The sequence below is a fragment of the Pongo pygmaeus genome, chromosome 5 (genome assembly GCF_028885625.2).
Source record: "Pongo pygmaeus isolate AG05252 chromosome 5, NHGRI_mPonPyg2-v2.0_pri, whole genome shotgun sequence".
In the NCBI taxonomy this organism is placed as follows: Eukaryota; Metazoa; Chordata; class Mammalia; order Primates; family Hominidae; genus Pongo; species Pongo pygmaeus.
In genome coordinates, this window is record NC_072378.2 from 57,787,542 (window position 1) to 57,803,488 (window position 15,947).

The 15,947-nt window shown below is 36.7% G+C and overlaps 1 protein-coding gene across 3 annotated transcripts in view; it reads right to left on the reverse strand.

Moving 5' to 3' along the window:
* Positions 1-15,947, reverse strand: part of RAB23 (RAB23, member RAS oncogene family) — a 109,150-nt gene that overhangs the window by 70,472 nt on the left and 22,731 nt on the right. For 2 of the 3 annotated variants that reach the window (XM_054492437.2, XM_063666290.1), the window contains exons 4-7: positions 10,778-10,934; positions 9,094-9,176; positions 8,175-8,267; positions 1,327-4,928 (exon numbers count right to left, since the gene is read on the reverse strand). In XM_054492437.2, coding sequence (XP_054348412.1) covers positions 4,789-4,928; positions 8,175-8,267; positions 9,094-9,176; positions 10,778-10,934 — 473 coding nt within the window. In that variant the 3' untranslated portion in view covers positions 1,327-4,788. Of the gene's footprint in view, positions 1-1,326; positions 4,929-8,174; positions 8,268-9,093; positions 9,177-10,777; positions 10,935-15,947 lie in introns of those variants that run through there. The other variant, XM_054492438.2, reaches the window with a different exon arrangement.

Genomic DNA, 15,947 nt, shown 5'->3' on the forward strand with positions numbered 1-15,947 from the left:
CAGAGCCACTTGGTTTGTTAGCAGACTGATTTGCTGTCATCAGACTGTGAGATGTTTTTTTGTGTGCATCATTTTTTTCTTGACCAGCTTTTTGAAAATTAAGAAATGGATAGTCAAGTTTTCTTCAGGTTCTCAAGTATTGTCAGCATCCGTAAATCCCTTCCACTCTAGGAAATACTACTGCTCCCTGCTTCCCATGGCTTCCACATCAGTCCAGGACTTTTTCTACACAAATTATTCTGGCTCTGCCTCCTTGACCTTGGTATTCTTAGCATTATTTTTCCCATTTTTTTGCAATGGAGTTTTTAATGGAGGTCATTGATTTCTGATCACAGACTTGAAGAGCTATGATCCACATTTCCAAGCTGCTTGGGGTCCCTGGTTTACAGTGTCTCCAGCATTCTGTACCTAGAGCCACATCTAAAAGGCAGGGAATCTCCAGTATGTTTTTGTTTGTTTGTTTGTTTTGGAGTCTTGCTCTGTCACCCAGGCTGTCTGACAAGTAGAAGACATATCCACTGTAGCAAGGAACACTATGGAGTATATGAGTTAGGGAAAAGAGACTGTGAAGGGAAGAGAACAAACATTTTGTAGATGTTTGGTGTTGAATATATGCTATGGAGGCAGTTTCTATAGTTTCATTTACTTCATGAGGTTTCTTTTTTTTTTGAGGTGGAGTCTTGCTCTGTTGCCCAGGCTGGAGTGCAGTGGTGTGATCTCAGCTCACTGCAACCTCCACCTCCCAGGTTCAAGCGATTCTCCTGCCTCAGCCTCCTGAGTAGTTGGGACTACAGGCGCACGCCACCACACCCGGCTAAATTTTTGTATTTTTAGTAGAGATGGGGTTTCACCATATTGGCCAGGCTGGTCTCAAACTCCTGACTTTGTGACCTGCCTGCCTCGGCCTCCCAAAGTACAGTGATTACAGGCATGAGCCACCGTGCTTGGCCAATGTGTTGATTCTTAACATGTATTTTTATTTATAAGAATGGGAGTATAATTTATTTTCAAATGATGATGAATCTCCTGAGTCACATTTTTACCCTCATTTAAACTATTGTCTTTTATGTAGACTATAAGTGCATATAGAGTATGTTTTGCCGTATCTCAATTCTATACCATTCTTAGCATATAATACATAATTTTAGGGTAGCCCTCCTGCGATTCCTTGTTAGCACTGCTTTCAGTAAAATGAGGGTATTAAATATTGGCAGAGTATCTGAAATATGAAATAATTTTAGGTTGCTTTGATCTTTAAAGAAGTTACATTATATATTTTACTATTTAGATCCACACTGTTGATACAATCATACATATCACACAAAATTTTAGCTTTGAAATGCATTTATTTTTTGATTATTGGAATTCATCCTTCATGAAATTTTTATTGAGCAGTGTTTGTTTTAAATTAAGCTCCAGAGTATAACTGCAACCAAATAGCAATACATACAAGTGGTTTTCCATTCAAATTTACAAAAGCATTATTTATTAGTAATAAAAATATAGAAGGAATTGAGTTTTCCTTTTATCCCCAATTTTTTGTTTTTAAAAGACCATTTACTAACAAACATCCTACTGTAGATATTTCGAGAGAGAGATGAAAATAATAATAATAAAGATTATTATAGCCCAATCATCCAGTTAAGCCAGGAGTTTGATGACTGGATATTTCAGAGTCTACTGCGGGTTTTAAATATTTTGTTAGCAAATGAATTCATCTGTATGATGATAGACTTACATGTTTTATAGCTGAAAACCTAAGGAGTGACAATAGTACACGTGACATTCTTAACAGTTAAAACTGAGTAATTCCTGTTCATTAGGTAGGTGCCATGTGGAACAAGCTTTCACCTCATCAGTTCATTTTGTTTTCAGAGAAACAGACTAATGATAGATTAATGGGAACATTTTATCAGGTTAGCAGTAACTATTTCAAAGGTTTTGAAAAGTATGCTAATAATTAATTAACAATATCTTATATTAAAAGGGTCCAACACTAAGTTGGGACATTAGGTCCTAAGGCCAACTCCCTATTCTAAGGTCTTCAGAAAAGGTCCAGTTTCCTAAAACTCACAGGTCCAAGGAGTACATGTTATTGAGAGTTCTTTCTGAGCACTGCACTGCCAACTTCTAAAGCAACCACCTAAAACTTCACTCCATAATGAGGAAAGTTTTCATCTTTTTGGTAGTTTTAGCTTTATTTTGAAAAAGTACATGTGTGCTATCATCAACTTTGGGCAGATACAAAGGAAATCATTTAACCTGGTTTTATTTAACTATATTGCCTTATATGGGTTATTCTGTATACTATTTAATTCATAGACAGAGACTGGAAAAGGAAACCTGAGGAACTCTGAAATATGGCAATTATTCCACAGCGATATGTCTATGCAAAAAGATTAGCCATAATGTTAAAAAAGTAGATTAGAGCACAAATGCACAATCACCTGGAATCTTGGAAAAGTTTTTCTTTAGTATACATGGTTTCATAAAATTAAAGTTATTTAAGAGAATGAAGGGTCTTAGAGGGAAAAAAATGTCAATTTTTGAAGGCTTTAAGAATTGATTAAATTGAGAAATTAACATGGCTGACTTTCAGGCCTACTTAATTATTTTAAATGACTAATTATGGTTAGGTTTAAAATACAGCAGTGCAAATTAAAAATTCAAATATGTAACAAAGATCTCTCTTCAGTTCTTATTTAAAAAAAGATAAAACTAGGTACATAAAATTATATTACAGGAACTGTAACTATCCTCAGATTACTTTTTTTAATATAGAAAGGTAACACACATTTAGCCACACAGCTAATATGAAAAAACTAGAACACATATAACAAGTGATTTTTCTGCCAATAAAGACAAAAGACTATTTGCTGCAAAATATTATTTTGTGCAAAAATTAAAGAGACTATTTGAAGAGAGTAGAAAAGATGACTCATTAGCAGTACCCACTGTTAGGAACTGAGTTTTGCCCCCAAAACCTATGTCACTATCAGCAATGGGAGTGGTGACAACTGGTGACATAAAAATAAACATTTTACATTACTGTGAAATAGATAATGCCAGATCATTTCAATATGATGAAAAGCGAAAATTTCCTCTTTTTAATAATTTTTTAATTATTTTTCAATCTAAAATGGCAAAGAGAACATTTACTTTTGATCACTTAACAAGGACACACCCAGGAAATTTGATTTTCTCAACACTAGGAGGATGAGGGGAGTACAGATGGAAGACTTAAAAAACAAAAGATAAAACACGAAAGGAGTACATAAAATATTGTTTAGTACAAATAATGAAAAATGACTTCATGACACATTTTCCAATAAAAGTTATTTTTACAGATTTTGCAATGCTGTAAAAACCAGGTATATTGAAAGGGGTTATTTACAGGTTAAAAATAAAGCCATTGATGAGTGATAATCAGTTTTAACAGAGTTGACACAATTATCTTAGCTGGAAAGCTATTGTCCCAAGTGACAAAATTTATGTTCTGACACATGATTACATATTAAATCATCTTGTAAAAGAAATGATTTTGTAGGTGGGACTGACAGCTCTTGAGAAAGTGCTATACAAACTGAAGGTTATAGAAATGTTGAAGTGATAATCTTAAAATACCATACAAAAATGTGTAAACAAAAGGATGGTTTAGAGTTGCAGGGCATTATAAAACATGTAATTTTAGTTAAGACTAATAATATTTTTGTGCACTTTAAAAATGGTTAGTATAATCTTGTAAGTTCAAAGCTGGGTTCTCAGTGAGCAGCAAAAGTTGTTAGCTGCATCACCACACTTCACAGGACCTCCTGAATGATTGCAGATGTGCTGTGTACCTTCTTAAGGGGCTTTGGCTGACCTTAGGACAGGAGGAGCTCACCATGCTTATGGGTGACTATATCAAAAAGATCTGCAATAAGGCTCACCTGGGAGATGCTCTAGCATTCAAATTCCTATACTCCTCTTTTATCTACGCTGTCAGATGAAAACTGCTTACTGCTTTTAAAAGATATAATAAACAATATAAATTCTGATAGTAAAGCACTATAAAAATTAGGTATGATATTTTTGGCACAAAGCACTTTTTAAACCCAAGCTCATTTTGCAAAATATATGTCTAGAGTTTCTCATTTGAAAATAAAAACATATACACAATATGTAAATGGTTTTATAAGTGAATTAATTAGAATGTACATTTTCTTAAATACTGCACATACCTTCAGCTTACTCCAGTACCAGACATCTGCATGCACACCCCACATTCTACATTACACAGATATTGCACAAGTTTCAATGCCAAAATACTAATGCAGTCTGGCAAGATTTAGGGTTTACCTTTCAGTATTATTTTGTGAAAGTATTCAGATTCAATACTATTTCGCAGAAAAGCTACATGACCAATTTCAGGAAAAGAATGCTTGCTATCTTTCCTTGATCCACAGTATTAAAATCTGTAACAATATATTTAGGCATTTCATTTATGTTTTCCAGCATTTAAAATTCAGCAACACCTGTGTTTGAAATTTCTTATAGTATTCCTTTAAAAACAGGAGAAGCTTCGTCTAATGTAAAAAAAATTAAAGGAGTCCACAGGGCAATAATTTTTCCACCAGAGGTCTCACTCTACATTCTGAAAAGCACTGCAGAGCAATATTTAAGTCTGTCACTTTCAGAGAGCCATTAGGTGCAAAGTCTGCTGAAAACCTTGTAACATAACCGTGACAGCTGGATGGGTTTCTTAATGAATTGCACAATGTAATTCAATTGTTTTCCTCCCAAAACATCTTAGGGTATGCTACAGCTGCTAAAAGGATTTCTGTTTTTCTTGGTCCTTTGTTTGTTGGGTCTAAGATTGATGACATCTCCACCATTGAGGGTACTTGAATTCTGACCTGAGTGACTTCCACCAGATGTATTAAAGACACCTGTATAAATTGAGGGAAAAGAGTGATTGCCACTGACATGCCTGAGTTACCTGTTGCATCCAGCTTGTTAGTAAAATCAGTAATATTTTCAAGTATTTACAGTTTCTCTAAAATTGTAGTAAAATCCAACAAAATTTAGCATCTTAACCATTTTTAGGCATACGGTTCAGTGGTATTAAATACATTTGTAATGTGGAACAATCACCCCCGTCCATCTCCATAACTCTTTTCATCTTTAAAACTGAAACTCATACCCATTAAACAGTAACTAACTCCCTTTTCTCCCTCCCTGCAGACCTTAGCAACCAGCATTCTATCTTCTGTGTCTTATGATTTTAACTACTCTACCTTATATAGATGGAATAATAGTGTCTTTTTGGGACTGACTTATTTCATTTAGCATAATGTCTTCAAGGTTCATCCGACGTAGAACACTGAAGCATTTCCTTCCTTTTTAAGGGTGAATAATATTCCATTGTATGTATACACCACATTTTGCTTATCCTTTCATACATCAATGGACACACATTTATGATTTTAAAGCTCTTGTTTTAGTTTTACTTTTAGTAGCTAATACACATGGTACAACGTTCCAAGGCTATAAAAGAGGTCACATTAGGGCTCTTTTTTACCCAGATTTTCACCCCTTGCCAGTTTTCCCTCCCCTAAGGTACGCATGTTATTACTTTTCCTACTTATCCTTCCAGATATAGTTTATGCATATATAAGCTAAAATGCATATATATTCTCTTTTCTACCTAAGTTGTGGCATATTCTACACAATGCTCTGCATCTTTTGACTAACAATTTATCTGACATTTGGAATCAGTAAATACGATAATTTTTATTTATTTATTTTTTGAAGACGGAGTCTCGCTCTGTCGCCAGGCTGGAGTACAGTCGCGTGATTTTGGCTCACTGCAACTTCCGCCTCTTGGATTCAATTGATTCTCCTGCCTCAGCCTCCCAAGTAGCTGGGACTACAGCCGCCCGCCGCCACGCCCGGCTAATTTTTTGTATTTTAGTAGAGACGGGGTTTCACCGTGTTGCCCAGGCTGGTCTCAAACTCCTGAGCTCAGGCAATCCACCCACCTGGGATTAGAGGTGTGCTAGGATTACAGGCATGAGCCACCGCGCCCGGCAACTACGATAATTTTAATAACTTATTAACTTCACATCATATCACCTCCTCAAGAATACCTTTTAGTTAACAACAGTAACAACAGTATTTCTGAGGGGTGTGTGTGTGTTTTAAGAGATAAGGTCTTGCTCTGTCACCAGGCTGGAGTGCAGTGGTGCAATCATAGCTCATTGCAGCCTTTAACTCCTGGGCTCCAGCAGTCCTGCCTCAGCCTCCTGAGTAACTGGGACTACAGGCACAGGAATGCCATCAGCTAATTTTTCTTTTTTTTTTTAAGAGACCGGATATTGCTATGTTGTCTAAGTTGGTCTCAAACTGTCGGCCTCAAGCAATCCTCCTGCTTCAACCTCCCAAATAGCTGGGATTATAGGCACGAGCAACCACACCCAGCTATTTGTGAGATTCTGTGTTAATACTAGTAAGATACGTTTTTCCTACTTATACTAAAACAGTAAAAAAGTGGCCCACAGATAAAAGTGATGAGTAGCTAAAAGATAAAGAACTTTATAGTTTCCATTTTGAACTGTGTTATTCACAAAATGTAATCTCCAATTTATGATATAGCATCCATGACACAAAATTCTGGGCCAGAGATACTGTCAGGGATACAAAGGTGACTAAGACCAGTTCTTGCCCACAAGAAGTTTACAATGTAGTAAGACAAGACAGTAAACAAGTAATGCCATATGACATTATATGTTAAGTGTCATAAAAGAGACACAAAATCTTACAGAAGTTTCAAAGGAAGGACAGATTGCATCTGATACATAGGAAAACTACATGATACAAAGGAAAAACTACATGAAGAAGGTAGAACTGGACACTTGGCAATGCCCTGGACTTAGATGTCTATTCTTTTAGAAGATGGAGGTTGGGCAGTGGCTCACACCTATAATCCCAACCCTTTGGGAAGCCGAGGCAGGAGGATCACTTGAGCCCAGGAGTTCAAGACCAGCCTGGACAACACAGTGAGACTCTGTTTCTTTAAAAAAGAAAGAAAGAAAAAAAGTATGGAGGATGTGTCTTCAGGCAGGCAGATACACAACTGAGAACTTTCTAGAAAGGCCTTGAGGAATGACTTGTTCTTCGACAGAAGATGGGAAAGAGGTCATTCTCAATAGAAGAAAAAAATGACCAAAAGTGAAGAAGCAAGCAAGCATGGGGCATACTCAGGAAAGATCAAGACCTCTTGAGAGAACCAGTAAATGGGTTACATATATGTAATGGTGTGGCAGGAGGCTACATAGAAGGAAGTGCAAAACCATCTTTAAATGTTGGATTGAAGAGAATCTGCATTTACTTTGTTCCACAGTGAGTCTTATTAAAGCTTTAATCAGTAGATACGCAGAAGACAAGAGGGAAGCCAAGAAGACCACACCAGGTAGAGGCTTATTATAAGTGTCCTGTGTTCACAAAGCATTTGAGGTCTCTGATGGCAAGAAATTTTGCAATGAAAATGGCAAAGGCAGAAAAAAAAAAGCCAGAAACCAGGAAAAATCTCAGTTAAAACAGGTCCAGAAAATAATGTGTTTGTTTCTACATATGCAGTGAAGGGGGATGGAATACAGATATGAATTCCTTAAGAGACTATACAAGTATTAAGATTTAGAACCAGCAACTTTGGCTCTCATTTTCCTGGAATCCAAAACAAGAAGAGAGACATCTGGTCAGGCAGTTATTGTGAAAGAGAACACAACACACTTGTTCTTCAGGGAATGCTAAAGTTTTGCTGGCATTTAACATAAGAAAAAGCAAAATCAGTAATGGGTAATAAGCAAGATGGTAAGAAAGGGAAAAGGTAAGAGCCAGTGTAAGTACAGATTCAGAAGAATAACTGTTATAAAGTTCCTTTATATAAAGGACAGATCTTTACAAAAAGTCTTTATTTCTGCTGTGTTTAATCTATCAAATGGATTCATAAAATTCAATGGCAAAAAAACCCCCATTAACACAATATACCTTTTAACAAGAGACCTGATACTTAAATCACTGACTTAATAGTTTAATAATCACTTTTAAATCACATTTCTGAAAGAAATGAGCATATTATATGTGTTTTTTAACTTTACCAAGTAAACATGGGCTAAAATTTCCTATGTACTTACCAATTTTGTTACTACTTGAATGCGTTAGTTCTGGATCCTCAGCTATTTGTTGTTTGAGTTTCTGAAGGTATTTTTCAGCCAAATACTTAAAAACTAGAATAAAAAGAAAACACCCAGAACCAGGTCAATGATTTATGCATGTAAATCTGTTATTTCACATCATTTATAATATTTATACTTACTAAACAAATTTAAAGTTAGAATTAGCAGCATACAATCTAGTTAAAAATTCAACTTTTAAACATTATTTGGGCAGTATCTGAGTACAATGATAATATTAACAAATGTATAATGGTATTTTATTAGTAAATAAGTGAAATAATACTTGTAGTGATTGGCTCTTCTAAGTATCTGAATAGTGATTAATACTAAGCAACACTAAACAGACTCAGTCTTGAAAAGATGTCTCCTTTATGTGAAGAAAAGTATCCAAAATAGACATCCAAGAGAATATCTAGTTGCAATCTAAATAAGCGGCAATTCTAGAATGAGAAAAATAACTTACCATCTTTCTCTAATTTCACTTTCTTAAACTACGAAATACTATTAAAGTATTAAATTAAATACTATTAAATAAACTAACTACCTAGTGGAATATCTACTATCATGGGGTTCTAAAACTGAGTTATTTTTAACAGGTATGCATCAAAACCACATATGCATATACTCTACATATATAGCTTACATTTTTCAAAGATAATAATAAAAATGGAAAACCTTACCAGGATGAAAAGTATTCAAGGGCATTAGTAAATAATTAAGCACTAACAAAAAGAAGTAGAAAGCCTTTAAATTCTACTTAATGTTAGGTGACAAAAAATTCTTGTTTCATTATAAATATAATTTCTAAACAACACAATTTTAAAAGCGCAAAAATAAAATTTCTTTTTGCAATCTATATCCTTTAAAGGCAATTTACCTTCATTCACATTTAGATCTTCTTTCACTGATGTTCTGTAGAATCTTAACTTTAACCTTTTTGCCAGTGCCTCAGCTTCCTCACTGCACATCAATTTAAAAAAAAATGCTTTACAAAGGTGCCTTCTGATAGCTTGTTTTTTAAATCACTTTTAATTACATTTACTGAATACAGTTTGGCAGGGAAGGGAGGGAAGGGAGGGAAGGTGGATCAGATCTTTCAGAAAATTTTCATATTTCTTTTTAAAAGAGCTTGATATCAATGCCCAGTTAAGTAAAATCAGTTGAAAGCTATGTTTTCACTTAGTGCCTGTACTGATTTTAGTTTTCACTACTCTTGAGAAATAAACACCAACTGTTATACCGTATGTGTACATAGAAGACTTTTCTATAAAATCATTAATCTCTAGCCCTAAAATAAGAAAATATCACTTTTCTTTGTATAATATTTTAATTAATTTTAATCTCTTCCTAAGAACACCTGTAGTTAATTACACTGAAAATCTTACAGTGAATTACTTATTTTATTCTTACTGGCCATGAAACAATTTTGCTGCCTAAAGCCAAAGTCAGTATATTAATGACTACATCTCCAAATTGTACTCCTAATTTTAGTTTTATCAGGATTCCTGGTTGTGGACTCCTGATATTAATGTCATTAGAGACTGTTGTAACCATGCCCCATAGGCTCCCGCTATTCCTCTGACTTCTGGTCTTCAGCCCCTTGTGTAGTCTCCTCGCACACTGTAATCAAGGTTGGTCTGGGTGTCCACTAATATACAATACAAGGGACAGTATAAGACTGGGTCATAAGAAACATTGTGGCTTCTGTCTTGCTCTCTCTTGGATCACCCACTCTGGCAGAAATAGCCGCCGTGTTGTGAGAACAGGAGAGGCCCATCTGACAAGGAACTAAGGCTTCCTGCCAAGTGAATAAGCCATCATAGAAATGGATGGTCCAGCACCAGTGTAGCCTTTCCGTGAGAACAGGCCTAGCCAACATCTCGACTGCAGCTTCATGAAAAACCACCAGCTAAGCCATTCCCAAACTCCCGACCTACAGAAACTGTGATATAATAGATGTTTGTTGTTTTAAGACACTAAGTTTTGGGCTAATTTGTTATATAGCAACAGATAACTAACATAAGAAGACTTAAAAAACAGGTAAAAACCAAGCAAATATTTTCAAAACTAGCAAAAATAATGCAATAAGTAAATATTTATAAACAAATTATCTGTTCACAAATTTGAGCATAAGAGTTCTGAATATACAAAACAATATGAATCTGAACCCTTAATTAAAATTCATCAACATAGGATAGTTACTTATTCTGGGTATTACAAAATCTAGGGATGCTTTTCTTAACATTCTTACCATATTAAGGTTTGACTTAACATGAAGAATTAGATTTCTTGTGCAAAGACCTGAGATTAGAATTCTAAAAGAGCCTTCAAATTTTAATCCTTTAATTTTATCTACTTAGGAATCAATGAATTTTTTAACCCAAACCAATCACACAGAAAATAGCTCACAGAAATTTTAGGTAAATTAAAATATTTAAGTCATTAAAGCCTTCAAAATGAAAGTATAGAATTTTTCCTAGATCCTGTAAAACTATGCAAAAATTAAGATGTCTTAACTTTATAGAATTACTGTCCCTCCTCCCCCAAAAGTAGCCACTTACTTCTTTATACAAGAATCATCCAGGAGATCAATCTTGTTTTGCACAAGTACAGTTGGTATATCTCCCACTTCGGCTACTACTTTCTCTCTCCAACTGGAAACTGCTTCAAAAGATTCCCTATCTGTGGTAGAGAACACGAGCACACAAGCCTGGGCTCCTGTAAGTTCACAATCAATCAATCAATCAATCAAGGTATTTACATTAACATATTACATTTACATTAAGAAAACAATCTCATGAAGAATGGGGGCAACTTTTATCCATTCAAAACAACTTTTATGTAAATAAATGTTGAACTCATCTTTGTACTACTCTTCTTTACTTTTCAACATATAAACTCTATTTATGTTGAACTCATCTTTGTACTACTCTTCTTTACTTTTCAACATATAAACTCTATTTATGTTGAATTCATCTTTGTACTACTCTTCTTTACTTTTCAACATATAAACTCTATGTTGAACTCATCTTTGTACTACTCTACTTATCAACATATAAACTCTATTTATGTTGAATTCATCTTTGTACTACTCTTCTTTACTTTTCAACATATAAATTCTATTTTCATTTTTACCAAAAACAGTGGTTTTCAAATGTGTTCAACTGTCAAAGTACCCTCAAAACCATACACATTCTTTTTGGAATACCATAAAATACTGATTTAATTCCATTATAAAAGCTAGAGAGAATGGTAAACTAAAATTACAGGCTGTTGCCAAATTCTTCTTGTTAATTTGCTTCTTAATTTCTTTCAGCGCAGATTTAAGAAAAATGTCATTTGCTTAATTTCTTTCAGCGCAGATTTAAGAAAAATTTATGAGAAAAAAATCATAATTTGTTCATTCTATTCACTTTTTAAATAAATTGTATTATTTTATTTTAGTAGAATACCAGTGATCCTAAGGAACATAATTTGAAAGCCAATGCCAAGAGTATATATATATATATAATAAAGGGGGTGGGGGAAACTTAGTTCTACCCTGTTTAACTGCATAATTTTACCCACCCATATTGTATCCATTGACAATATTTTAACCATCAACTGTCATTTTAGGCTGATAATATCAAAGACTAAAAATAAGCAGAAACCTCTTAGAAGAAGCAGTTTTATAAATTATTAGCTATTAATTCAGGTAGCATGGTGATAAAAGCAGGCATGTAAGCAACAAGAGAAAATCATCCTGGGGGTCAAGAGGATTTCCTGAAATCAAGGCATGTTTTCTTACCATTACCCCTTCCTTACAGATCCCTCTGGTATAAGAGTTTTCTACTAAGACTCAAGATACGTCTGGGCTATCTAAGACACTCTAGAGCCAAAAATAGTCTGTATATCTATATATCACTGGGGGAATACTGAAAGCAAAAGACCACAGAAAGAAAATAGCAGTTTGCTATTACTGTAAAAACAGAAGGTTCATTTGGAAAATCTTCCCTACCCTAAAAAACAGGTTTTTTGTATTCTGGTTTTTTTGAGACAAGGTCTCACTCTGTTGCCCAAACTGGAGTGCAGTGGCACGATCATGGCTCGCTGCAGCCTTGACCTCCTGGACTCAATCAATCCTCCCACCTCAGCCTCCTGAGTAACTGGGACTTACAGGAGAGGCCTGCCATCATGTACAGCTAATTCTTTGTTTGTTTTGTTTTGTTTTTTTTGTTTGTTTGTTTTGTAGAGATGGGGTCTCCCAGTGTTGCCCAGGCTGGTCTCAAACTCCTGGGCTCCAGCAATCTGCCTGCCTCAGCCTCCCAAAGTGCTGGGATTACAGGTGTGAGTGACTGTGCCTGGCCTAAAAACAGGTTTTAATCCAAATAATAAATGAATAATGCAAAATACAGAAAGAGAGAGACAAAGACACCCTGAGACCTTCTCAGAATTTAAGGGAAAACAGAACTGAAGAGATCACATTAGTATACTGATAAATAAACTTATATTTACTTGAGCTGTAATATTTACCTCAACTACAAATAAAAAAAATTATGTAATCATATTTTAAGAAACTGTGGATCATGAGGTCAGGAGATCGAGACCATCTTGGCTAACACGGTGAAACCCTGTCTCTACTAAAAATACAAAAAATTAGCCGGGTGTGGTGGCGGGCGCCTGTAGTCCCAGCTACTTGGGAGGCTGAGGCAGGAGAATGGCATGAACCCGGGAGGCAGAGCTTGCAGTGAGCCGAGATCGCGCCACTGCAAGACCAGCCTGGGCAACATGGCAAAACCCCATCTCTACAAAAAATACAAACATCAGCCAGGCATGGTGGCGCACGCCTGTAGTCCCAGCTACTTAGATGACTGAGGTGGGAGGATTGCTTGAGCCTGGAGGTTGAGGCTGCAGTGAGCTGTGATTGTGCCACCGCACTCCAGCATGGGCAAAAGGGTGAGAGTCTGTCTCAAAAAGAAAAAATTTGTTCTTTATCATAAAACTCAATGAATTACCTTTAAACCTACAGCTTTATATCCAGCTGTCATTTAAATCTGAGGGCACAATAGGGTATTTCCAAGTGTTCAAGGTCTCAGACACTTAACCAAAAAAACCTCTTAGAGGAAGCATATATGATGGAAAAAAACAAACAGATAATGCTAGAGATATGGGCAGTAAGAATGATTAAGAAAAGCTCAACATTATTTAAAAAATCAAAGACCAAAAGATAAAGTATGTCCATAACAACCCCAAAATTATTTAGCAGGAGACAGAATGGGTAGGAGACCAGAGAAATGTGGGAATGTGCCAAAGTGCTTGTGTGAAGAAAGGGAAGATGTTTACATAATCAGGGAGGTAAATAAACAAACCCTGCAGCAGAGGCCTGTGGCTGCATGCATGTCCCCTCAACCGGGCTTCAGTGCAGCTGTGGAGAACAGTTCCTGTGCCAGTTGCTCCTGCCTATGCTGCAGGGGGCTCTGCTGTTCTGCTGGGGGCTTTTCTGATGCATCCCCAAGGGGGAAGTGATGCCTCTGGGGGTGGGGGTGGAATGAACACCTCAGCCTCCCTTTGGTAGGCTCCTGAGGCCTCTCTTCAAGGTTCCTCAGGGAGACTGAGCCCCAGTGGCCCACAGTGATATACTTAGAACCCTTTACTGGTTTTTCTCCCTTCCTTGCCTCATTCCCTCTAGTCTTGCACTCTACTTCCTGGGATCGTGTCCCAAATAAACCAGCCGTACCCATGTGGCGCAGTGGGAGGGCACACAGAGGCTTAAACTAAGTAAGTGCCTTAAATTAAAGGCAATCACCTTAAGAATAAGAGAATGTATGACCATTAAACCACAGGAGAAAAATGGATTTGTGCAGTATAAAGAACAAAATCAAAAAACAAGAACTGCAGGAAATAAAAAATCTGAAATAAGATCGCAAAAATAAGTCCTAAGAAGATAAATTACAATCTCTAGAAAGAATGGTACACAAATCTCCAAAGCAGGATTGTTCACCTGATACCAAGCCTTTATATCAAATGCTGCACCACCTTGTCTGATTTAACCTAAATATATTACTAAAATGGAAAAAAAATCAACTGGATTACTTTTTATGGATTACTTTTATGGTTATAATAATTCTGACAAATATTGGACAACCACTTGTTTCCACTTCCCCTAACTGAATATCATCTGCCATCTAGACAGATAAAATACTTTGTCAAACTGTGATTCATCATGGTTCTTTTATGTTTGGAAAAATCCTAATGACCAGAAAGCCCTTTCTAATATTTAGTTTAAAAAGCTCAAAAGATGACCCCTTACCCTCCACCCTTTTTTAAAAAAAAAACTCTGACTGAGGTACCAATAAAGACAAATACAAGATTCCAAGATTTATGAGACAGATCATTATTTGCAGAATTTAGAAAGCAAATGGCTGATGATCCTGCTGCACAACTCTGAACTCCCTCAAGCACTTCAAGATTTTTTTTTTTTTTTTTTTTTTTAATATGAGACGGGGGTTGGAAAGAAAAAGGATCTGTAAAGAATTTCTTGGCCGGGTGCAGTGGCTCACGCCTGTAATCCTAGCACTTTGGGAGGCTGAGGTGGGCGGATCATGAGGTCAGGAGTTTGAGACAAGCCTGGCCAACATAGTGAAACCTCGTCTCTACTAAAAATACAAAAATTAGCCGGGTGTGGTGGTGGGCACCTGTAGTCCCAGCTACTTGGGAGGCTGAGGCAGGAGAATTGCTTGAACCCGGGAGGCGGAGGTTGCAGTGAGCTGAGACCATGCCATTTCACTCCAGCCTGGGTGACAGAGTGAGACTCCGTCTCAAAAAAAAAAAAAAAAGAATTTTTTTAGAGGAAGTACTGTACTCCAAACCCTTTCTCCTGCAAAAAGGTGCAGTAGGATGGATGAGGGTGCTATCACCACCTCCTTCATCTCAAACCTTAAAGAATGGATGCTGACAAGACTAATTTAGGAAGCTGTTATGTATTTCCAGCAACTGGGGGACATTAGGGACTAGTGATGCCTTGATTCAAGCCTGAGAAAAATGCAATGGGTGAGAGTGAAGTGAAAAATCAAAACCAGCAGACAAAAAGCAGACAGCTATATTGGGAAGGAACTGTGCTTCCCCCAATGGCAGGACAAAGAATGCACATGAATTTCACAGGGGCAGAGATGAACCACATCTAAGAGATACCAGTAATGGGGCTCTGGACATGCTAAACTAAAATATGGCACCTTGACGTACTGAATATTTCAAGCTGAAGGAATCTGAGAAAACAGCAGAAGCAGGAGAGTCACTTTGATCTCCCCCAGCCCCTTCTCCTCTGAAGCAGGTCATAAAATTCAGGAAGGATTTTCTTTCTTTTTTTTTTTTTTGAGATGGAGTCTTGCTCTGTCGCCCAGGCTGGAGTGCAGTGGCATGATCTTGGCTCACGGCAGCCTCTGCCTCCCGGATTCAAGCAATTCTCCTGCCTCAGCCTACTGAGTAGCTGAGATTACAGGCGGCCACCACCATGCCCAACTAATTTTTCTATACTTTTAGCAGAGATGGGGTTTTGCCATGTTGGCCAGGCTGGTCTTGAACTCCTGACCTCAGGTGATCCACCCATCTTGGCCTCCCAAAGGAAGGATTTTCTGACCCTCACCTGAAGGAGGTCATAAGCCCCTCAGGTGAGAGGTGACCTCCATATACCCAGAGGAAAGGAGAATCCTCATTTCTGAAGAGAGAGGGACACCAAAAGGAATCTGAATGAAC